The sequence below is a fragment of the Salvelinus sp. IW2-2015 genome, linkage group LG15 (genome assembly GCF_002910315.2).
Source record: "Salvelinus sp. IW2-2015 linkage group LG15, ASM291031v2, whole genome shotgun sequence".
Classification (NCBI taxonomy): domain Eukaryota; kingdom Metazoa; phylum Chordata; class Actinopteri; order Salmoniformes; family Salmonidae; genus Salvelinus; species Salvelinus sp. IW2-2015.
This window is the reverse complement of record NC_036855.1, coordinates 61643641-61669876: the sequence shown is the minus strand read 5'-3', so window position 1 is coordinate 61669876 and position 26236 is coordinate 61643641. Positions and strand designations below refer to the sequence as shown.

The window sequence follows — 26236 nt, the reverse complement described above, 5'->3', positions numbered from 1 at the left end:
TGATGCAGCTAGATCCGTTATACTGTAGCCAATGCACTTGCATAATGTAACACTGCCCTACCAGACTTCCTCAAACACACCGTCACGTTACTCTCACTTCCTTTGCTTTCTGTCACTTCGCTCTCATACTTTCTCTCTCTCTCTCTCGAAGACGCCCCAACACACGCCAACGCACACGCACACGCACACGCACACACACACACAAATATGCACTTGCAGTGAATCATGATTAAATACAGGCATTTCTTGTTTGCAGTATTGCACACAAAAACCGTTACTTTCATGCAGAAAAAAAGTTGAAAGTGAAACTACTAGCCCTCGAACGCCTAAAACATAAGGCATAACCTGTAGCAATGGCAGTCATGCATCCTGTCAATAGGCAGTCATGCATTCCTGTCAGGGCAGTCATGCATCCTTCAATGGCGCAGTCATGCCTTCCTGTCAATAGGCATCATGCATCCTGCCAATGGCAGTCCATTTGCATCGCAATGGAGTCATGCACCTGCATCTGGCAGTCATGCATCCTGTCAATGGCAGTTCATGCATCCTGTCCAATGGGCACCATGCTCGCCATTAGTCGCGGCCATCATGATCCTGTCAAAGGGCCATCGCTGGTATAAGTAATAGTATTTGTTATTTGGTGAGACCAGTGACGCTGTGCCTAACACATGTGGTTGTGGTTGTTTATTGGCCAAGAGCTTCAGATAGCCTCTGTTGTTTTCTAATAGACTTAAGTCTCCTAAGTTCACCAACTAGCTTTTGCAGGACGCAACATTGATGGTTCTTTCGAGGGGGATGCTATCATGATAATTCGTGCGGATGGTGCCATGATTCCGATCAAAGGCTCGCGTCTGTGGCAGTTGCTCATGATTGGGAGAGAGTTTACCACTATGCGTTTCAATGTCTGCAGTCATAGACCGACTACTTTTTTCTCTTTCCTGCTATATCCTACTGCCTCTATATCTCGCATGAATCTTCCTCCCTCTGCCCCGTCATGCCTTAGTATCGGGTCTCTGCTGATCACTCCCACAGTGAGTTTCCATGCTCTCTACCGTAAGAGCACACCTCGAGCAACCTAATCTACATCAAGATGGAAAGCAGATTGCTGTCCATACTCATCGCCCCCTTGTCCCCAAGGCCCACTTCCCCATTGTGAGCGCACGGTCACATCCCCTCAGAGCCCAACAAGAACCCAGCAGCTCTGTCGCCAATACTAACACTCAAGAACGAGCTTCTCCATATGATATTCTTCTTAACCTTTCTCTCCAGCTCTTTGTCCTTAGTTGGGGGCAACTGTCCTACACCACCCACCACCCCTTAAACATACAAACAGGAGCTGCCTCTTCACTCGGTTACCTCCATAACAGGGCCCCCTACACCCCTTATTCCTTATTATGATATGAGCTGAAACTGATCCTCATCGATCGGCACTGCCCTACTCTCAGATGGCTTTCTGGATTCCAGCCCCTGACACCTTATACCAGCCTGCAAGAATGGAGGCCGGCCCAGAACTTAATTCCCCAGTCTGTCCATCTAGGCAGGGTTGACCAAACACAGCGGCATTGCTAAAGATCGGACAGTACAACCCAGTTAACACGGCATGCTCTACCTGCTTTACCTAATGTCCACAGTGGGCAGTCATGACAAGCCGTGCCCGTAGACCACGACACGCTCTTTTCCACGACTACACACACCAGAGTCCACCACCCAAGTGTAACTCTGGACCCGAGATATTCAAAACCCAGCATTTTCGCAGACGCGGATAAGGAATACCCAGGTGAGACTACTCTATTCAGCTACTCCTACAGGAAGGTCTGCATTAGGTGATCTAGTGTAGCCTATCTTTTTCAAGCAATGAATAACATACATGTCGCTCCTGCCCTTACGACATCTCCATACAAACATACTCCAATTCCCAAAGATCCATCTTATTGAATCGGGGCCCCTTCACTCTATTCGTGATATCTCGCAAATTAAACAAAAAGCCTGCAATGGCTCCCTTTTCAGCTCCCGCCAGATCCTCCCCAATCTTTATGTTACGTCACATTACAAGTAATAATTACTGCCATAATTACCTACCAAATCTCTTCGAGCTGTCTTCATGTGCGGGATTGTTCGAGCCGTTACACGATGCCAATTGAGAGCGGTGATATTCAGATTACTACTACTGTCTAGTCAAAAATCTGAAGGAACCTGCCACGAGTTTCAAATCAACAGTACACGATTATAAACCGTTTTCCTCTTTACTCCACATGTCTCAACCCGTCCTCTTCATTTTATACATGTGTCCTGTCCAGGCGACTGAACGAGACCTGTACTATTAAGCCAACCTGGTGGATGTACGTGCTGAGGTCCACTCGCTTAACGCATAAAGTGTTCGTCGATTCAGACCCACTGCCCACCCAAAACTAGGAGACAAACATGAGACAAACCATTCATACCCAGGCGATTTATTCCACACCTACAGAGATAATACAGACATGCGCACTGCAATCTCAGTTTCAGCATATGTACACGATGCTTATCCCACCCACCCGAGCACTAGCAAAACGCGCGTCCTCAGCAGGGTGTGGGTGATCTGACCCATAAATCTACCAAAACCTAAAAGCCAAAAAACCACGTCCTATTGGAACGCCTCTGGTTCGTCTGTTCCACCCTCTCTCTCTGCTGCCTGCCGACATGGAACGAATTGACAAAAAAAGTAATCTACCCCATGAAATGTGCAAAACTTATTAATCTTACCACTCAACAATCAGGTTAAAAATCTGCTATACCGAGCAAGATCTAACAATAGTCTCGTTATACACTGCAAGACAAAAATAACATAGTCCATCTAGTAGAACTATCACACACCCCTAGTCCCCTAGCCTACGCTCACCCCACACCATTTATCCTCTTTTTCTTTATTTAATCTCTTATCTGCTCTTGTTGACACCACCAGCATCTCCTATACTTGCATCTGACCTGCATCATCTGGCATGACCCTTATTCACGCTCCAGGTAGATTAATCTGCGTAAATTGTAATAATTTATTCAGAATCCTATATTGCTACCTCTCCCACTGCCATTTTCAACACCAATTGATATATAGAGTTCTACTTTTCTGTTCCCAAATGCTACCCATTGTATACCTTAAAAAGACTTGTTTTTGTTTATCTCCACATGTGTGTAACGTCTGTGTGTCTGTTCACACTGCTATGGCTGTTGGACCTGCCAGGTCGCGAGCCTCTGCCAATATGCAGCATACCGCTTGCTCCCTCCTCATTACATAAGACACTACCTAAAGTTAGTACACCTAAAAAAAGCTGGACATTATTAAACAATAAAAAAAAAGCATGAATCACTTTTAGAGAAATACCCAAGGTCCCATTAATCCATATCCCCTTGCGATGCGCGCAACACTGGTCAGATTCCTCAGTGGCGCCAAACATTTTCCTCAACCCACTTGTTGTCCACATCCAGCGATTGCACCAATGCAGCCCTATCACGGGTGGGACTGCGATTGAAATGAGGGTGGCCCAAGACTGATTATGTAGCGTTATCTGGTATATGCCCAGGCTCCCACACCATGTGCCAAGCCAGTGCTTATGCATGGATGCATAAGTTCCTTCGCACCCCAAGTCGATGCACCATTAGTCTCTGTCTATGTAGGGCTCTCACTACAGCCCAAGCGTGTAACTGTGAGACGGACGAATGGGGGAGGCTCATGCCCTGAATACAAAAACAAAGACCGCAGCAACCAACGACAAAGACCCCCAATGTATGGCCACGCATAGTAGAGCCGCATGGCTCTTACCATGGGAGCCCTGAGTTTGTCAGTTCCCGAATGTATTTGATCCAGGGCCCATGATGGCCACAACCAGACACCAACCCCCCAGCGCGCGAGGAGTGGCACATTTCGCTGGGACTGACCCTCCCGCTGTCCTCGGCCATGTGTGTCTGTCTTGTTCCACCAAAGATTCCCTAAGCCCTAGCGCACCCGATAAAATATAAGGGACTGAATACAAAGATCCTTGGCTGGTTCCAGTTTATAGATAAAAGCAAACGTCCATAGGCACATCCCTCTATCTCCGAACGGTGATTGTTTAATACCCTATGAACAAATTTATACCACTGGCGACCTGCCTCCCAGGACCCACTTTTGCTGTGGTTACATAGAGAACAAAGCCCCTTATAACCAATCCCGAGTCTAAACTGGCCCACATTACCTGACCACCTACCCCTTTCCGCTTGTAAATACAGCATTAGGAGACATCTCGCAACCGTACTTGTTGGCACATGGGCGTCTGGCACGGTAGGCTCCGTTGCCCACGCCTCCCTGGGTTACACCCGTCGAGGTAGGAATTGTGCACCATCGTCCACACACCGTTCAGACAGGGAGCCGAGAGGCAACACTCTATTTTAATTGTGTCTCGAGGAAAGACAGCCGAGGTAAGAGGCTCCGAAGGATTTACAAGAGGGAGAGAACCCTTAAATGAATATTGAGCCGCTGTCTTTATGTGTATGGAATGTTGGCTCGCTAACGTACACTCTGACCGCTAGCCAACGGGTTGGATACAACCTATAGCCTATGCACGACCCAAAAGACGCAAAATGCTCCCTATCATGCTCTCTCTATTGTGTGCGTGTGGTCGCGCTGCATCGAGCATTGAATAGTCTGCCCGTTTGCTCAGCCATCATCCATTGTGTTGTGCAGTACTGCAACCGTTAAACCCGAGTGCATGGGGCAGCGAGAAGGATTATGAGCACGTGAGACTTATAGTCTCACTAAGTAGAACTATCTCTTGAAGTTGTTACTCATTAATGTGTTTAAAAACGCAGCTGTGCATCAGACAGCGAAGGGCTGGCCTTAATCACTATGTGTCACTGACACAAATCACTGGATCCTAAGTCTAAAACCCACTTCTGGTGTCCCGATGGCCAAGTGAGGTAAGATATAACATATGATATATAGGAAAATTGGATAAGTGTGAACGCCCTGATATCGTGCATGTGCAAGCCCACATGCTGTTATCTTATGGATTAAATGTTCACCAGTTAGATATGCCATGAAGTTTACCAAAACAATTGGCGGAAAGAAAGAGGACGATCACCTGAGTATCCTGTCCGTAAAGGAGCAGTCGGGCGCATCTAACAGGAGGCAGTGGTGATCATCAAGACGATGAGCGTATGAGCTATTGCCATAGCAGCAGATACAAAGAGACATTTGATGGCGCACAAAGAGGATATTGGGCTCGCATCTGAAGGGACACTGACACGAGAGAAATGGTAGACAACGAGTACAACATGTATTGACTCTTACGAAGTTACCGGGACGAGATATCGCAGGAAATGCGAGAAGGATACAAATGGTCCGAGACATACCTGAACAGGAGCCACAGAAACGTATGACAAGTCCGATGCCATAGGTTGACAAAAGAGGTGATTTTACGTCAGAATGGTGTGGGTCTCCCTAATCGGCTTAAGGTTTTGCGGGATTACGGGGTGGGTGATCTGTAGACTAGATGGGTAGGGGTCACTTCATCTGCGCAGGCAGGTGGGCTGCTGGCCGCTCCAGGTGAGGCTCTCCCTGACAGTCTATCTCTGCTTCTGCTCCCAGGCCACCAACTAATATACAGCTCTCACATTATCAGCAGGAATTGAAACCTCGGTGTTACCGTAGGGTGTCTCGTTCACTTTCCCAACCTTCCTGCTTGTTCTGGTCAGGCAGCGTGTGTCTCTAGACTTTAACGTAACAACTCTCAGCTCAGAAGCCGTTGTGGCCAGGCAGGGTTGGCTGGTATGGTAGGTGGCCTACTAAATTTCACTAAGAGTCCCTACTTAAAATCTCTCCAGGCCATAGTCTTCCCAACATGAATAGCCAAGATAGTCAAACATTAAGGGACATAGTCTACCATCACGTGCGTGAATCTCAACCAAAATGCCAATTTAACCATTACAATGAGCGTAAGGATCTAGCTACATAGGTTGAAAGTATTAACCAATCCAACTCGAGAGTTAACATGTTTTAGAACGCAGGACATGTTTACTTTTTCAGACCTAGCTATATGCATTGTCATTTTTTACCGCGGACCTTACTCGGTCACGGAGCTGTGCTGTGTGTAGCGCCTATCACGAACTTAACGAAATCACGATTGGTTTCGTTCATGAGTTGACAACAATAGCAAAACATTGTATATAACAAACTTCTCACATTCTTGCAACTGGTGTTTTGGATTCTAAAATAAAAAGCAGCAGGCCTACTGAAAGCCATTTTAGGCATTTCTGTATTTTAAAAAAAAACTGAAGAAATCGAGATTTAAGCCTATGGCTAAAAATGGGCTAAGGCTCATGTTGCTTCTTCAACCGATGTTTGGGCTGTGTGACGACTTACCATTGTGTTTTTGCCAGTCTGTTTGGTGGCTGTGTTTTGTAGCAAGTTGAGTTTTCTTCCTCAGGGTGCGGAGCTCTGAAGATATGCAGCCTCGTGGGTCGACAGCAGCTTCGTGACCTGCTTTAGGGACTCTGCATGTCCTGCCTGCTGGGACAGTCCTACAGGACAGGGCATGGTAACAGGTGAAAACGTTTTTGTCCAACAGAAAAAGGGAAGCCAGTGCGAGTCGAACAGTTAAAAAGTTGTTACAGGGATAACTTGACAAGAGAGTCATCCCAAAAAGGCAATTATTTGCGAAGTTACTGTATTTTAAAAAAGTAATACAGGAGATCTTAATGTGTTTAGTGAAGGGCACGTTACAAACGTGGGTTGAGGAGCATAAAAGAGGACATGCACGTTTATTTTCCTATGCGTGACATAGGCACAGAGACATGCTCATTGCCTAATGAAATGCAGTTACAGTTGATAGACGCTGCCTATTTAAACTCAAGTCAAGGACCGTGAGACACAGGTGACTTGGTCAGAAGATGGAGGCAGAACTAACTCTTACATTAGCTTCCTAGAATTTGAACATCACTCAGTATATACAGACCACATTCTGCAACAGCTGGCAATGTCACTCCTAACCAATCGAAAACACGTAGATCCCCCTGAACGCAGCTCACTTTCCAGCTCACACTCTCAACACATAGATCCCCTGAATTGCAGCTTCATGCTCCAGATGCACGAGTCATACCTAAAATAATCATGAACAGCCTGTTCACACACCTGTTATGTCATTATCACACCACATATAGTTCTTGCACCCGCATCATGTCCGAGAGTAATGTTTTCCGTCCTTCTGTGACACATACCTTCATTCGAGCCTCTCTTGGTTGAGCTCGCCGAAATGTAATCCTTCGTCGGTATAGAATTGTCGTTTTGCCAATGCGACCGAGCAACTAGGAATAGCCTATTCCCGCATGTACATAATAGCCTATCAAGACCTTTTCCTGTTATCTACTTAATAATGCCTGAATCTTCCCGGACAAACTTACTTAGCCTTTTCCCTGCCTGTCACGTGTTGCCTTCGGTCCCCTATGTATGACCACCTGCCTGCCCTGGACCCAGCTTACACTGACCACCTCCATGTGGCCTTTACACATTCAACCACACCTGACTGCGGCCCTGCGCTATGAAACCAGCTCTTTGTCTTATCCATCTGATTCATTACACATAGCACTCCCAAAGGAAATGTCCTTACACAACTTAATCCAACTGGACAGAACAGCAGAAAATTCACCGTACCTCACCAACAAGTTAATGTTGGAATAACAGGACAGAAGTACAGCAGCTACTGTACATTGGCTTGAGTTATGAATGATAAACTAGCAGCTGGTGAGCCACATGAAGTGATTTGTWACTGCATTTAGAAAGTATTTGAGGGGTTTTCCTAAGATAGCACTGAAAGGTAAAGAATGTAGTGTACAGTACATAAAGTTTCTAAAAAGGCATATGGTCACTGGTCTGGGTTTCTAGGGAGACCAGAGGAGAGACATCAGAGTAGATGTACCTGCGTCAATACTACATCAGCACTCAGAGGGTCATGTTTTTAATCTCACTGTCCACAGTAGGCAGCCTAGTCAATATGGTTAATGGTGAATGAATTAATTGAGCGGCGACATCATCCCCCTGGTTGTCTGCCCTACACGTGAACCAAGAGTTCTGGGCACGCATGGGCATCTCAACAACCCCTACCACCAGCTGGGGAACTTGAAGTCAGAGGTGGCTGTAGTGTTGGTAGGCTGTTGCCTTTGTGCAAAGTGAGTTGTTCTCTAGTGGTAGTAGTTTTATGTTCTGGTGGTTGTGTGCTTATGCCCCTGGTGAGGTTACTTGATGGTGCCAGAGAGAAGTCCTGTAGGCCTCCTGTATGGTCTAAGGGGGTTGCTGTGAAACACTGAAGACACTCCATGAGAGAAAGAGTGGCTCCAATCCAATCTGGACTCATTCTCACAACAGATTCCCATCACACTAAAMCCCCTCCCAGTCTGTCTTCTCTCATATCCCAGCCTATCTCTGCTGTTCTATCTTTTCAGCCCAGAAGTGTGTGGAAGTTCTGACAGTCAGTGGAATGATCTCCTTGGAGGCAGAAAATATTGTTGCTTGCTCATAGCGTTCATTGTTTGATGCAGGGGTGGGTGTACTGTAGGTTTTGATAAAGGGTAGGAGGCTGTTTGGGGTCAGATGGTGTGGAATAAACACCCAGAGGGTAAACATCACCTGTGTATGAGCACAGCCTCTCCTCCCATTGGCTTAGAAATCAGGGAGTGTAGTAGTATATTTCCTAAACTCTCACTCCCTCTTTCAACTCTCTCCCTCCTCCTCTCTGTCCTCTCATGAATGTTTTCAGAAAGCCAATTAGTGTTTTCATCTGGCAGAAGTTATGTAAGAAAAGTAAATATTTGGTCATCCTGTGAAAACACCTGGCTGATTGAAACTGGAGCAGGAGCTATGCTGCTGGAGCGACATCAGTCAGACGGAGGGAGGGAGAGGAGGGAGGGAGGGAGGGAGGGAGGGAGGAGGGAGGGAGGGAGGGAGGGAGGAGGGAGAGGCTGCTGTTTGTGTGCCCCAGCGATAATGTCCTCTTTCTGCCTCCGCTGCAAAACATTTCATGTGTTTGCATTTCATGTGTCTGTGACATTATCTTGGTGTGCCTATAACATACCTATAGCCTCCTTCAGTAAGTTCTGAGCTGCTCTTTGAATCGAGAGGGTGTGCAGTGCAATGATGAAGGCCAAAGTAGCATGGTGATCTAATCCAAGATTCTAGATTGTTCTAAGTGAATTCTGTGATGCAGAAAGGTTTTGCATAAAAGGAAAAGTGTCCTTTAGCTAATAATACTCTGGCTGACATTGTTCAATTATGTAATCACTGCATGGCTTCAATTCTGCAGTGTGAGTTGTGCCATGACAAGAACAAGCCAAAGATCACTAATGAGACCTCAACAGACTCCTCATACACACAGCTCCTTACCACACAGTACGTCATGATCTTAACTAAATGTCAAAAACTAAATTGAGTCCAAATTTGACATTCCACATGAATTTCTAACTGAACAACAGAAAGAGTACAACACACACACACACACACACACACACACACACCACACACACACACACCACACACACACACACCACACACACACACAACCACAACACACACACACACACAACACACACACACACACACACACACACACACACACAACCACACACCACACACACACACACACACCCATACCAGCCTGCTGTAATATAGACCCTTGTCCTGTGACAAGGTAGAGAGGTTTAGCGGTTTTTGCTGAAACACGTCAGAGTGTTGGGTCTATTCATAGTGATGGGCCTCTCGGTGTCTGACATGCATGCAAGGGCCTTAGTAATTGTTTGTGCAGCTTGCCTGGGAATTGAGGTCGACCAAACACCAGTTCTATCAATGGGTGTCTGTCCATTCATGATGCATGGATAATGACCTTATAGCTGGACTTGCAGGCTCCTGACTTTACAAGAGATTGACACTTCAGCTTGATGCGTTTTGACCTTCAACAACACCCAGACATCAATGCTGCATCCCTCAGTGTTAGATGTTGAACTAAAGCCTGTCCACGAAAAGGGCATTCAGACAACCTTTCTCTCAGGTCTATTTCCAGTTGTAAATCTGTGTGATATTTACCCACTGTCTTTTCAGGTCATTACAGATAATGGCAAGAATTTTAACTATGGCTGAGGCTATATGTGATAGTTAATTGGTCTGGAAATGTTTTCTGATTTATTACATTAACGGACTACCTAAACACGTCAGAAACCACAATAGCCTACATTAAATCGTAACACACTCATAGAGATTATAATGGTAATCCATGATCATATCAAATTCAGTAATTTACTGGATTTTACGTTTTACTCTGTGTATGTAGTGTAATATGTGCTTTTAAATCAGCTACATTTTTGATTGGACCAACCAGCTGTGCAAAATATATCCAAGAAACACCATATCTTGTCTCTTAATAGTGCCCAGGGTGCCCTCATGACACTGACAAGCTCAGGAAACACTCACCTGCCCAAACGCAGCGTGGATTGGACAAAGCCACAGGAACACAATGACAGCGTGCGTCCAAATCATTTTCAGTTAATCCTGTACTGCGTTTACACTCAGTCCCGAAGCGTGCTGGGTTGGGTATCTTCTGGGTACAGTGAATCCAGTGTGTAAAATGCGCTTTAAGCACCTCAGTGGTATTTGTGAGAAATGCTATTAATTCATTCACATGTCAGACAAGTTGCCAAGCGAAACTTTATGGAATGTAGGGTTTACTCTCGAGAAACAATCAGGTTATGGGACTAGAAGACCTGTTGACCACATTTTACAAAATAACCATTGCGTAGGCATGTGTATTTTTTCCAAACTCTTTTCCTTTTTTTGGAAGGCACATGGCAAATTTCCTCCCTCATGAAAGCCTCTCAGATGTGGATTTGTAAACTGAAGAGAAAAACAAATTTATCAGGAAGCTTGGATGGATTGATGCAGCTCCACTGGGCAGTGGGCATTGTGGGAAGGTGACAAGCAGGGTAATGTGAGACACAACTCATACAGGTTGCATCTTCTCATGATTTACGAGGAAATGTAGACCCATCTTTCATTAGGGAAATAACTATGTAACACAGGAATACATATAACCTACTTGAACAGCACACACATTTTGTTGAATTAACTCAGCCTTGTGGTTATTACCAGGTAATTACAGTAGCCTAATGGACAATGAGTCTGTGTTCCAATGTGTTTTTTGTTATCTTGAATGGCAGACATCCTGAGAGTAAAAGTTTACTGTTGAGTGAGCATAGAAGATGGGGAAGGTGTGCCCTCTGCAGGGAGTAAGTGTCCATCACCTTGCCATCATCTAATACAACGGTTCTGTTCTCATCTCCCCAGCAGAACACACCTAACACCACCACTACCATGGAAGTATAGCTGAGGTTAGTTGTTCTGTCGTACCCCCAGCCTGGTGAACGTTCTCATACCATAAAACATTCTCATGCCATAATCAGCTCCAGATAGTAAATCACCAACTGCTGAAGCATCAGGAGTCCTGTTTCATCACAGACCTGTCAGTGAGTTAGATCTGATTCCACCTGTAGCTGATTCAACCACCCACCCACGTAGTATAGACCCACTTGTGGATGACCTTTAGCACTGAACTGTACTGCATTTACTGGCCTCTACTTTACTGCTCCTTGCTTCTCTGCTTGCTCAGCTATAGTTCTCTCCCACTGTCCATTATGATACACATTTATCCCTTCTGCATTCTATTCTATTCCAGGGCTTGTGGTTCTGCATCACTCATCACAGGGACCTCCGCACCCGTCCTCTTGGGTAAAATCTGTCTCTTTCACGACTCATTGACATGATGGTCTCAAATCCCCCAGGACAGCACTGAAGACAACAGTCACACAACAGTAACTTTCCCACTACCACCCACCCACCTACTCACCCATGTACAGTACCCCATCCTACTGAAAGCCCTTCACTATGCCCAGGATGTGATATAAGCATCACTCCCATGTCTGAATCTCTGTCCTACTCACTGAGGTGACTCGGCGCTACTACAGTACCTTCCCTAATCCTAGTAGGTGATGTCACTATGGGAGGATAATGGGAAGAGAGCTGCATGTAGAATCAATAGCCCATGATCAGTGAGTGGTTCGTGACTGATTGGTGCCTCACTGCATGGGGGTCTCACTCCACAATGTCTGTTCTTTTATATCTTTGAGAATTTAATACAGAAACACGAGATGGCTCTCAATCCTGTGAGATCCTTCTCTAATGAGAAGCAGAACAGCACAGTTAGTTGAGGTTCTGTTGAAACTGGTTCCCCAATACACACCCCCTACCCCCTGTCCTTCAGTTTCTGTGGGGAACACACACATACAGTATGAACCCTCAAATTAAATCACAGAGTCTTGAGAATACTCAAGTTTGGAGGGATTTATTGTGAAATGTCATTTTTGATTACATTTGCGCATATTATTTCCTACTAATGGTCAAGACATTTGATATGTTTGTGTGTCGTGCGGCGGGGGTGTAGTTGGAAAAGTTGGGGTTTTGATGTGATGATGGAGAATGATTGGGTATCAGAACTCTTCTGTTCAGCAGACGTTTCATAGTTTCACTGTGGTGATTATATTGTCTTGCTGACTTTGTGGGGATCTACTGCTGTAGTAGACCACTACGTAACAAAGGATTCCTGAAAAGATGGGTGAGATTTCTCGTCATGGTGTGTGAGCATCCCTGATTATTGAAACTTATCTCATTCTATAGTTGTACTTTGTGTTTGCAGAGATTAGCCYRATAGAGATGGCATAGGAAAACCTCTGATTATTTGGTCTCTCTCACAGTGTTYCCCACTATTGCATGAAGGCGGACTGAGCCATTTCTTTCAGCGCTACACTCTGCAATCACTGTAGTTACCTATCCTGAGGAAATAGGACAAGCGGTGCAGAATTCTCCAAATGAATGCCATAGTTAGGACTGTAATGCCAGTCATTGGTAGCCCAGTCTCATCAAATGAACACACACACACACACACACACACAAAATATCTGTTCTTTGGAAAACCTTAATTGAAAAAAAGCCACATGTCAGATATTTGTTATGTCTGTTGCCTTCAGTGAAACATAAATATTTTCATTGTGAGTCCATAGAAGTTGTAGATGTTATTCTCATGGATCAGTGACACTGATCTCTGCTCTGTTTGGGCTCCTTGTCTATCTCTCAAGTACGGTATATGTTCTTAATAAAGAGTTTAGGCTACAGTAATTGACTTGTGCTAACACGGATGTAGCCTACTGTTGTATGTAGCTTGCCCTACGCCACACCTGGGATCACTCAGATAGGCCTACTGACAGTCACCTTTGGCTTTTAATTTATGTTATCTTGATTGTTTTACATAGGGTATACATTGGCCTTAGGGCTGGTCCAGACTAAAAAAACTATTGATTAATCAAAAGTCGTCTGCTCGACCAAATCGATTGGTGGACTTTTTTTAAGGTCTATTTTTCCATATATACACACATCCTATGTGTTTTACAGTGGCGACCTGTCATTCAGGACAGATGGGGCTCTGTTTAGCTAATATATACAGTGGGGAGAACAAGTATTTGATACACTGCCGATTTTGCAGGTTTTCCTACTTACAAAGCATGTAGAGGTCTGTAATTTTTTATCATAGGTACACTTCAACTGTGAGAGACGGAATCTAATAAAAAAATATCCAGAAAATCACATTGTATGATTTTTAAGTAATTCATTTCCATTTTAAGTCATTCATTTGCTAAATTAAATTGTAGACCTACACAAGTCTGGTTCAGCCTTGGGAGAAATTTCCAAATGCCTGAAGGTACCACGTTCATCTGTGCAAACAATAGTANTAAATTAAATTGTAGACCTACACAAGTCTGGTTCAGCCTTGGGAGAAATTTCCAAATGCCTGAAGGTACCACGTTCATCTGTGCAAACAATAGTACGCAAGTATAAACACCATGGGACCACGCAGCCGTCATACCGCTCAGGAAGGACACGCGTTCTGTCTCCTAGAGATGAACGTACTTTGGTGCGAAAAGTGCAAATCAATCCCAGAACAACAGCAAAGGACCTTGTGAAGACACTCTTGACATTCTCTCAATGTAGAAAAAAGTTAAAATAAAGAACCGTTGAATGAGTAGGTGTGTCCAAACTTTTGACTGGTACTGTATATGTATTTTTTACATATCAAATATCTGTTTGCAAACAATGTAAAAAACTGTTAATAAAGCCACATACAACATGTTCTCTTTTTAGCTTTATTGAGTGAGGCAGCTCCAAAATGCAGGTGTTTCAGCCTAGCTCAGTACTTTCTGAAGTGGTGGGGCAGCCAGCGGAAAATACAGAGCGTAGGGGTTGGTAATGTTCTCTAGTTGCGCTGTGATTGGCTCAGTGTTCTGTCACTCATGGGGACACCTCGTCACCGAAAAAATCTACAGGGAGAGCTAGAAAGTTCAAGCCCCTTTGGGTGCTGGCATAGATTTACGGTAGAAGGGCCCGTCCAATAAGGCTCAAGGTCATTGGCCACAGATCAAAGGACGTTTTATCGACCGTAGCTTTGATTAGGATGTTGACATGATCAGTTCACTTTCAAAATATTCGCTATCAACCTAGACAAGCAGTCGTCATCATGAATCGCGTTGAAAATCTACTGGCAAATCCTTTTCATATGAAGAGAAATAAAACGTCTCGGTACTCATCGGCCATTGGACATAAACATTACAAAACAAGTCGGAAATCGCAAAAGTGGTTTGGAAGGAAGCAGTGGCGATTTAGAGTCTCATAGGAAAGGGTCTGAATAAACAAGCTATTTCAGTTTTTATTTGTAATAAATTTGCTAATATTAAAAATGTTAAAAAGTTTTTGCTTTGTCATTATGGGGTTGTCACGTTCGTTATATGGTTGAAGAGTGGAGGACCAAGGCGCAGCGTGATAACAATGCATTCTTCTTTTAATGAAATGAAACGAAGAACACTTGACAAACTAACAAAACAACAAACGAACGAACGTGACGCTATAAACAAATAGTGCTGACACAAACACTACACATAGACAATCACCCACGAACTACCTAATGAATATGGCTGCCTAAATATGGTTCCCAATCAGAGACAACGATAGACAGCTGTCTCTAATTGAGAACCAATCTAGGCAACCATAGACATACATACACCTAGACTAGACACTGCCCCATAAACATACAAAACCCCTAGACAATACAAAACACATACATCCCCCATCTCACACCCTGACCTAACTAAAATAATAAAGAAAACAAAGATAACTAAGGCCAGGGCGTGACAGGGGTATTGTGTGTAGATTGATCAGGGATTAAAAAAATATATATTTTAGAATAAGGCTGTAACGTAACAAAATGTAGAAAAAGTCAAGGGGTCTGAATACTTTCCGAATGCACTGTATATTCTCTGTAGACAACTTGAATGAGTTGAATTGTCTCACCTAGTTTTTCATGGGAATGGTTGACATTTACAATTTTGAGGAACAGACGAAACATTTTCACATATGAGACCAGTGACGATTTTAGCATGTAAATCTTGGTGGGGCAAACTCAACCATTGTTTTTATGCATGCCAGCAAAGCCACTACACAACACAGCACATAACAATACATTCACTGCACTATAACGGTGACAAAAAAACAATAAACAATGCTTGCAATATCAACTGGAATTACACGGGTCTATTACTGAACTTTTTGTTGAAAACAAATATTTGAATGGGAAGCGACTGTCACTGGCAAGCATGGTTACAGACCCAACAACATTATATAGTATCCCTCCTCGTGAAGAAAAGCACATGAGCTAATTTATGCAGCGGCATACAATACATTTTTGGACTCACCATTGTTGCGCTGTCCTCACTTGAACAGGAAGGTGGCGTGGTGGTGCTTCTTGTGGGCAAATTTTGTCATCAAAGGTGCTTTCAAGACAACTGGAAACAACAACAAAAAACACAGTTGAATCATGATGTCAGTGATCTTCAGGTTGGAGCTCTAGAAAGAGGCCAAAGTTCCCGGTTTAGAATTCTGAGTTGGATGACCGTTCAAAATGTATTTTCCTAGTCGGAGCTCATTTTTTCGCCAAGTTCCCAGTTGTCTTGAACTGAAGCCTGAGATTTCCCAGTTCTGAGTTTCCAGTTGTTTTGAATGCTGCAGAAGTCATGCTGGATTGACAACATGGCCAATGACTCAACCTTTACTGGGCCATGGTACTGCGAGTGAATTGTATCATTTTAAGCTTGGAAAAGAGATAATTTCAGACAGATGTTTTATATCCTTAAACCCAGACTTGGACCACACACCCTCTCCACTGAATAGCAGGCAGGAGAAGCAAAATAGTGATTGCTTTGCAACGCTTGCAGTTAGCTACTGATTCCTTCACAACCACTCATTGTTGAATTTGCGATTTTCAACTTGACATTTTGTAGATCTGGGTGTAGCTGGTGCAGAGGAGTCAGGCGCAGGACAGCAGAGATGAGTAACAAAAGGAACTTTACTCAAAATTCAAAATACAAGAAGTAACACCAAGCCACAAACATCGGCGAACTTACAATAAACAAACACGCACAAAAACCATGGGGAAAACAGAGGGTTAAATAATGAACATGAATTGGGGATGAAACCAGGTGTGTAAAACAAAAGACAAAACAAATGGAAAATGAAAAGTGGATCGGCGATGGAGAAAGGCCGGTGACGTCGCCGCCCGAACGCTACCCGAACAAGGAGAGGGACCGACTTCGGTGGAAGTCGTGACACATTTTTATGTCCAATGCCAATGAGCACCAATACCTGATTCATGATGATGACTGCTTGTCTAGCTTGCTAGCTAAGATTTTGAAAGTAACATGATCAGTCCAATCAAAGCTACGGTAAATATAATGTGATTTGACGTCATTTGATCTGTGGCCAATGACCTTGAGCCTTCTTGGAACCCATCTGGTTTACGCTTAGTGGGACTATCATTTGTTTTTCAACAGGAAATGACCCACCACACCTCCAGGCTGTGTAAGGCTATTTGACCAAGATGGAGAGTGATGGAGTGCTGCATCAGATGACCTGGCCTCCACAATCACCCGACCTCACCTAATTGAGATGGTTTGGATGAGTTGGACCGCAGAGTGAAGGAAAAGGAGCCAACAAGTGCTCAGCATATGTGGAAACTCCTTCAAGACTGTTGAAAAGCATTCCAGGTGAAGCTGGTTGAGAGAATGTCAAGAGTGTGCAAAGCTGTCATCAAGGCAAAGGTGGCTAACTTTGAAGAATCCAAAATATATCCATATATAGTATTTTGATTTGTTTAAACGTTTTTGCTTACTACATGATTCCATATGTGTTATTTCATGGTTTTGATGTCTTCACTATTATTCTACATTATAGAAATACTAAAATAAAGAAAAACCCTTGAATGAGTAGGTGTGTCCAAACTTTTGACTGGCACTGTATATATATATTTTAGCTAAACAGACTTAACAGCCCCACCGGGTCACCACTGCATGACTTAATACTGATTTGATTTGATTTGTGTGGTTAAAAGGTCAGCCAAGCTTTTAGAAGTTTGGTTGTGCATGTGGGTTTATTGCTGATCGTGTATCATTCATTCAACTAAAGTTTGAGTAGCGGCCAACTGTGTGCGCGTGAGTGGATAAGAACAGTTGCAAAATGTTGACAACTCGTSGGAAGGGGAGAGAGAGAGAGTGAGTGGGAGTGAAAGAGAGGGAGAGAAGAGGAGGGTAAAAGAGGGAGCCACTTGACCACGAGGAGTTTAGAGTACTTGGCACGATTTACCTCAGTAGCCATGGGGTCTCTAACTGGTCCCTCGTGTCTGCTTCTGTTTTTCATGGTGACCCTCCAGACCCCGTACAGCACCCACGCGAATAGGATAATCACGGAGAAACCGAGCCGCGCTGATTCATCTGAGAGCGGTAAGAGCGCGCATCGCCTGTTCTGTGTTCGGCTCAGCACTGGTCAGAGGAAACAGCAGGGTGGCCGATGCACGCGATACAGTATATGTGAAGAAAAGTGTGATGGTTTTTATTAACTTCTCTTGCAAAGAATTCTCAAACTATTCTAATTAATGCAGAACATTTCACTCTGCAATGTTATTTAATTTACAGTGGATATAGGCTAACATTTTAGCAGACCCTCTCATCCAGAGCGACTTATCGTAATGAGTGCATACATTTTCATACTGGGCCCCCGTGGGAATCGAACCCACAACCCTTGCGCCATGCTCTATCAACTGAGCCATACTGGACTAACTAACTAATTTTAAGCAGATACAACTTGTAAGTTGTCATCTGTTTCCTACATTCCATCTTAAATTGTAAATTGCTAAAATGTGATTAGCATTTAGGCTAAACAGCCGATAACATTCATTAGTAAATTATGCTATGCTATGTTTAATCAAAATAACCTATGCGATTTTTCTTCTTTCCCAATAAAATAAAGAATGCTATAGGATTCTGAAAATTGTAAGATTTTGTTATATTTCTGTCAGATTCCTATTTGGGGAAAACATCCTCAGTAAGGCTACAAGGCCTATATATTGAATAGAGATATTAGTTCTCCAGTGATAGGCGGCAATACACATTTCAGTTCTCCAATGATAGGCGGCAATACACATTTCAGTTCTCCAAATGATAGGCCATACAAATTTGTTTAGCCTATGGCATGTACAGGCTGTGGATATACACTGTCCCAATGTTGTGGAGTGCTACTGTATCAACAGACCTTTCAGCCAACCCCCTTGTCCCCCTTACAGACACTTGCATTCCATTGCCATGGCGACCAGTCCTAAATAATTGTGTGCTTTTCTTTATTCCAGGGCTTGGGTTGAAGGAGCATTTTCTGATTGTTACACAGCACAATAGGCTGCGCAGCTGGGTCACCCCCATGGCCGCTAACATGCAAAAAATGGTTAGTTGCCTTGCCTGCCTTTCCTTATATTTATGTTGTGTGTGTGTGTGTGTGTGTGTGTCAGTTTGTCTGTCTGTTTGTCTGTCTGCCCCTCTGATTGGGGAGTATAGGCTGGTCCTAGCTCTATGATGGCAACTTCTACCCGGAGCTGTAAGCAAATGTAACTATGCCAACTGCCGTGCTGCCATGCAGGCTGGCCCATTTGAAACACATCACTGAGTTACATGGCTGCTGCTGCCTGCTGGACACCAAGGTCACCTGAAATAGAGCCCTGCCAGAAACCCTCCCCTGTGCTCTTTCCCATGCTCCCAATTACCGTTTGTCACAGAGTCTGTCTCTTGGTTAACCGAGCCCTCGGTAAAGGCCCTCCATTTGATCCATGATTTATAACACAGCTATATATTATATCCAAAGGTACTGTACAGATCAGTTGAAATCGTATCCTCATAAGTAGTCACAGTTCCTCCCTCTCTGAGGGTATCCCCATTTCCCCATCTCTAACAACTAAACAAAGGCAGCGACACCAGAGATTTCTCACAGGGTATCTTCTGTTGAAACGTTGATATTCCCAACAGTGAGAGACAGTGAATATCAGTGTGTTAACGAAGACAGTGCATGTTGCAGTCACAGGGGCACTGACACCACAGCTGTTCTGTATGGTGCTGTCTCTGGCAGGGTGTTAATGCTGAAGGCCATCAACACTGTGTGGGGTGGATCTGGGATCTGTCCCTGGGGCTCTGAGATAGATATACCTGTTAGGGACCAGGAGGATTACATACTGTGTCTCTCTGTCTCTACTCAAACTAACAGGCAGGATAGATGTTATATCAGTGTGTGTAGATGAAGTCAATGGCAGCGCCTACCTGGCGGCTCAGTTAGATTTAGGGTTTCCTCACTGTTAGAATCGTTGTTTGCCCGCAGACTGACTAGTCATGTGAAAATTACAGCGACTAGTTGTATACAGTGCCTCAGAAAGTATTCATACCCCTTGACTTATTCTACATTGTAACACAACAAAATGTGGAAAAAGTCAAGGAGTGTGAATACTTTCTGAAGGCAATGTAAATGAATCTTAACTGAACTTAATTGAACTAAATTGAAGAAGTTGTAGTTTTCATCACTGATTAGGTAATGCAGACTAACGGTCTCAGGGATAGTCTCATGATTTCCACTTAAACACTCAGATAACGTGAGACAAAACAAGCATGTTACCCAAGGACTGAGTGAATAGTGTGGGTAGGCACTGTGCAGCCTGAAACGACACTAATGTGTGACAAGCCTCCAATGATAATCCCCCTGTTTGTTGAGTCAATGAGAACCACTGGGCATTTTCTCCATATCTGATGCCATCTATTTATCAGGGATCAAGGTAAGACCCAGATGCAGTCTGTCGAAGTAACAATGTTTATTGTGGCACAGGGGCAGGCAAAGACAGACATGGGTTGAAAATCCAGGGTAAGGCAAAGGTACAGATAATTGGGAAGATGGGCGACACCTGGAGGGGGGTGGAGACAAGCACAAGGACAGGTGAAACAGATCAGGGCGTGACACTATTACTGTGCCAGTCTTATCTCCCTTATCTCCCGCTTACATTGCATGAGGACAGACGAGGACAGAGGACAATCAGTGGATAATGAAACACAAAACAGTGGGGTTGAATAGTATGTCCTAGAGGCCTAATGGCCGTTTCGTCCAAAACATTCACTTATCATAGATTGCGTTCTCAAAGCCCATGTATACAGATAGAGCAGAGTTCCTAGACTGCTGCTAAGCATCGGCAAACTGCACATAGCTGATAACARGTCATGAGAAAAAGAGGATGAGGATATTATCATGCAGCATTCAGGACTGTGGTATTACAGGTAATTTGCTTGCGAAGGCCGATGGAGGAATCCGGGCGAGCTGATGAAGCATATTWAGGAGCTTTACTGATAAACGCTTAAAAGGCTCAGGGCTTTAGCTGCGTTTGTGATTCTCTTTGAGGAATTTCCACCCAGGCATGGCAGCAGGTGTGGGTAAGCGCTGTCTCATTGTGTCGGTAAAGATATTATAGTGTGGCCCTGCAGCAGCCGCCCTCTTCTTCTTCTCTTCAGGAGATAAAAGAGCAGCGCTTCACACAGTTTCACAAATGAGGCTCTTCTCTCTCTGTACTCAGTCCATGCCCTCTGGAGGTTCCCCGAGGGCTYGGGAAGCCTGTCTGACAATAGGAGGTACTTTGCTTCAAATACAGAAATGGAAATTAAGTATTTTCTTTTSGTGTAAGACAGYGGSAGGCGTTTGTATTACYTCTACTCATTGCAGAAACTAATTTTCTCGTTGTAATGAAGTCATTTCAAGTTTTGCATGCTGGATATGTGTGAGAGAAAGTATATAGGCTATGTGTGCGTCTGTAGTTAAGTAATTTACAGTACTTTAGGTCAAAGTTCAACCCACTTAATGTCTCCACTTAGCTGAGGACTCCCACGGCTAAAAGACAGTTTTGAMTGTGCATGAAAACATCGCCTGGGAAACAGTGTTCCTGCTGATTGTCACTTTGCTATTAAAAGCTCTGTGCTGTCTTGGCTTATTTTATGGTCTGCACTCCTTGCCAACATCAATTCCTCAGCTATAAGTTGTTGACTTTACGGACCATAACAGAGTAAGACTCAACATACTCCTATGTCTGGTCTTTGCTTCACTCCTGTACTTACTTAATTCCTTGCGCTGATGCATTGTGACGTGAAATGGAACATTCAAGAAGGGGACTTGCCRGGTGACCCTGCTCCCCTCTGGCGGCATCAAAGCGTGCYRTGATGATTTTGACCAGAGGACARCAGGGGGAACAATGTGCTCAAAGGGGCTTAGCACACTCTTAATTAGCTGTCACTCCCCTGACATCTGGACATGCCTCCATTCATCAAACAACAAATGTCCTATGATGAGGAAGTAGTGCTAATGATGAAGTTAGTCCTACAGGAAGCAATATCATCCTTTCCAAGCTCTTTATAGTATGGCATGTATACTCCCATACACTGGGACTGTTGTATTCTCTCCAATGTTTTCGTGTGTCAGTCATAAGACCTTCATCTGAGTTTTAGTAGGTATTTTCCTTAATAAATTGAAACACATGGCTACAGTCAGTGTTTCTGACTATTGAGGATCTCTTACTTCACTGCAAGGTTCAATAATTGACAAACGGGTCAGTGTTCCCTTTCAGAAGGCCCTTAAATATTAACACAGATGTGCCAGAGGAAGATTAACTTAAAAGGTGACAAGATGAAAACTCCCCTCTTTTCACCTCATCAGTGGACCCATTCAAGCCACTATGGAGGAAATGACACTGATTTGTTTGGCTGTCTCATTCTGGCTCCTCTCTAAGGGGGGTGTTTTTTATAACACACATTCAGGTGAAAACACCAGCTGTGAGCTCTGCTGAGTACACACAGGCAGGCTGTGAGATGTGGCTATCAGTAGGACAGGAGTGGCCTGGAGAGTCTGTTTGTGTTGGGGCCCTCTCAAGGTGATGGAAGGCTGGCAGAATCTTTGAGGAGCAACGTTGAGAAGGTGTGGAAAGATGTGACTGGTGGGGGCTGTAGTAATGGTGAAGGAGAAGAGATGGGGGTCAGTGAAATGGAGAGATGGTTGTATGTTGATGGCCTGGCAAKATTTTWGATCTCTCTGAAGAGCGAGTGGGAGTCGGATAYCTTTGCATGACATCCCACTGATGTGTGCCAGGATACCCTCTCCCTCCCCCTTTCCTCCCCCTCTGTCCCCTCTCCCCATCTCTGAAACAGGACCCCTTCTTGGGGGGCCAGTCGTGAAACGGCATATGTGGAAACACRCCCCTTTCACGCTCAGGTCCTGAGTGCTGACAGCCGTCTCCACGGTAACTGGCTGTGGTTGCCGGGGCAGTTCACGCTYAGCGGAGACATTCTGCTACCACTCGACGCGCACAAGATGAGACAGGGGTCAAACAGCTTAGTCAATGAGTGACAGCCACTGTCCGTCTACCTGTCCTAACAGAGGCAGAGGCAGAGGCTGCCTCATCAGTTCCTCATCAGCAAAACAGAAAAATCCACACTGTTTATATGCTGCTTATACAGTGCATTCAGAAAATATTCTGACTTTTTCCACATTTTGTTACGTTACAGCCTTATTCTAAAATGTATTATATAAAAAAAATCCTCATCAATCTACATACAATACCCAATAATGACAAAGCGTAAACTGTTTTTTTGAAATTTTTGCAAATGTATTGCAAATAAAAAAACAGATATACCTTATTTACATAAGTATTCAGACTCTTTGCTATGAGACCCGAAATTGAGCTCAGGTGCATCCTGTTTCCATTGATCATCTTTGAGATGTTTCTACAACTTGATTGGAGTCCACCTGTGGTAAATTCAATTGATTGGACATGATTTGGAAAGGCACACACCTGTCTATATAAGGTCCCACAGTTTACAGTGCATGTCAGAGCAAAAAACCAAGCCATGAAGTCGAAGGAATTGTCGTAGAGCTCGGAGACAGGATTGTGTCGAGGCACAGATCTGGGGAAGGGTACAAAAACATTTTCTGCAGCATTGAAGGTCCCCAAGAACACAGTAATATATCCTCACGTACATTTTTTACAAATTTGCAAACATTTCTAAAAGCCTCTATTTGCTTTGTCATTATGGGGTATTGTGTGTAGATTGATGAGGGGGAAAAAACAATATAATCCATTTTAGAATTAGGCTGTAAAGTAACAAAATGTGTAAAAAGTTAAGGGGTCTGAGTACTTTCCAAATGCACTGTATGCTTATAAATGTGTCTACTGGGACACTGTTTAGACACTCAGTTCTTCATCTGCCTCAGTGCCTTGTGTCTCTTTAGTGGGCGGATATCCCAACTCAGTACTTGATACTGACAGGCCCATCATGTCTCTGACTGTACTGTATCTTTAAGCATAACCCTGTGAGTCTGTCTATGTTGTAGCAGGCTCTGTGCCAGGAGAGGAGAGAATGTTAATAGCGGGTGACGGTGGGTTTCATTTGATCCTCCACTTTAGAGACACACACCTCTCAACCAGCAAGCGCGATTATAAAGAGACGCTAACACGCCCAGATTGGTCCGCTTGCGCCCTACTCCCCACCCCCCTTATACCCCTACACTTCCACGACCCCTTCTCCAACTCTCTAAGCTCCCCTACAGCACAGGTCCACCAGTTGTTCTCTGGTCTCACTCCTCTCATAGTGAAGAGGAGAGACATTAGAGGAGCTCAATGGGTGGGTAACTTTTGATTGACATTTCAATAACTTTTGGATAACAAAAACGTGTTGTATAGTATGATAAGGAGATGGAATCCCCCGAAATCATTTGGGTTTACGTGGATCCTTTCACAAGCATTATAAGGCTGCGTTGAGACAATGACTTATCAAATGTCCAAGCCCAGCTCAGTTATTCCACCATTGTGACACTGAGTTCGTCATAATGACTGTCAAGCAATATGTACATCATTATAGAGGGACAAGTTGGTAGTCATGTAACTAATCAATTTATGCCCCTATGACTTTGCTATCCTACACTAATGATGCACTATGCATAACATGCTACTATGATGAATTATACTGTTACCCACTGAGCTGCACCGTGTGCCCTAGTAGGTAGTCCACTGTTAGCCACTGACCGGTTTGCCCTAGTAGAAAGTCACTGTTAGCATACTCGGTGTGCCCTAGTAGGAAGTCCACTAAAGTTCAACATAAAAAACCGCGGGTCAGTTAGGAAGTCCACTGTTAGCACTGAGGGGTGTGCCTAGTGGAAGCTCACTGTTCACTGAGGCGGTCGTGCCTATAGGAAAGTCCACTGTTAGCACTGAGGCGGTGTGCCCTAGTAGGAAGTCCACTGTAGCACTGAGGCGGTGTGCCCTAGTAGGAAGTCCACTGTTAGCACTGAGGCCGTGTGGCCTAGTAGGAAGTCCACTGTGTGCAGCTCACCCTGCACTAACATCAATAACATGAGAACATTCTATATCTCATAAATTCTCCAGTAATGCAATGAAAACAATCAAGCATCCCAGAAAAGTGCTCAAAATAGCCCACGTTAACATATGTAGCTTAAGAAACAAGGTTCATGAAATCAATAATATGACATTCATATTCTGACTATCGCTGAAACTCACTTAGATAATACCTTTGATGATACAGTGGTAGCAATACAAGGTTATAACATTTACAGAAAAGACAGAAATGCCAATGGTGGAGGTGTTGCTGTTTTATATTCAGAACCACATTCCTGTAAAGCTTAGAGAGGATCTCATGTTAAATACAGGTCTTCACAGTCCCCAAGTCCAGAACAGACTATGGGAGGCGCACAGTATTACATAGAGTCATGACTACATGGAACTCTATTCCATATCAAGTAACTGATGCAAGCAGTAATATTAGATTTAAAAAACAGATAAAAATACACTTTATGAAACACCTGTGAAGAAACACTAACATAGGCACAGTCACATGCATACACACACACGAAAACATACTCACTATACACACACACGTACACATGGATTTTGTATTGTAGATATGTGGTAGTGGTGGAGTAGGGGCCTGAGGGCACACAGTGTGCTGTGAATGTATTGCAATGTTTTTAAAATTGTATAACTGCCTTAATTGTGGTGGACCCCAGGAAGAGTAGCACTAATGGGGATCCATAATAAATACAAATACAGGGCTCATAGGCCACCTTGCTTAGCCGGAATCCTGCCCTAAGTGCACCAGCTTTAAAAGCAGAGATCACCTTTCAGCCTCCCAGGGTGTTCGCTGTTCACCATACTGACTGTGTAGTTTCTTTAGGACTGTCTTGTTTAAGATCAGGTACCATCACATGGCCTGTGCTGGCCTTTAGCGATGGATAGCACACTTGCTGTTGTTGATCTATTTAAGACCTATGAGGATGAGATAGTATACTCAGTGACCCAATGGTCAGCTGGCAGAGCAGCAGAGTCACTGTGCCATGGTCTGTGCTCATACAACCAACTTTATTTATTTATTTCCCTCTCATACTCCCACACAGTCTGTCATTTTATCGATCTCCCCATCAGTCCCTAAATACTGTATCCATTTTAGGCTATCGATTTCCAGAGCCCTGCGACTAAGTCTTCAGAAGAAACCTTGTCAGTGAACATTAACAATAGGGGGCTAAATGGAGAGCCTGGCATGGGAGTGTCCCAAAAGCAAAATGTGTCCCTGAAAAAGAGCCCTTCAGGTCACAAAGAGAGGAAGTCGGTCTGTCACCCTCAGTCATGGGAAGGTAGTTCCCCATTCTATTTGTTTAAACATATGTGTATGTGTATGTGTATGT

At 44.0% G+C, this 26236-nt stretch overlaps 2 protein-coding genes across 2 annotated transcripts in view; both read right to left on the bottom strand.

The window, feature by feature from the left end:
- Positions 1 to 10601, bottom strand: part of LOC111974790 (fibulin-7) — a 19545-nt gene extending 8944 nt beyond the window's left edge. The window contains 3 exon segments of the mRNA XM_070446845.1: positions 6448 to 6504; positions 6507 to 6531; positions 10466 to 10601. Of these exon segments, the coding sequence (XP_070302946.1) occupies positions 6448 to 6504; positions 6507 to 6531; positions 10466 to 10531 (148 nt within the window). The 5' untranslated portion in view covers positions 10532 to 10601.
- The window catches only part of LOC111974789 (RNA-binding Raly-like protein), a 294018-nt gene that overhangs the window by 181309 nt on the left and 86473 nt on the right, over positions 1 to 26236 (bottom strand). The gene's annotated exons all lie outside the window — the stretch shown is intronic.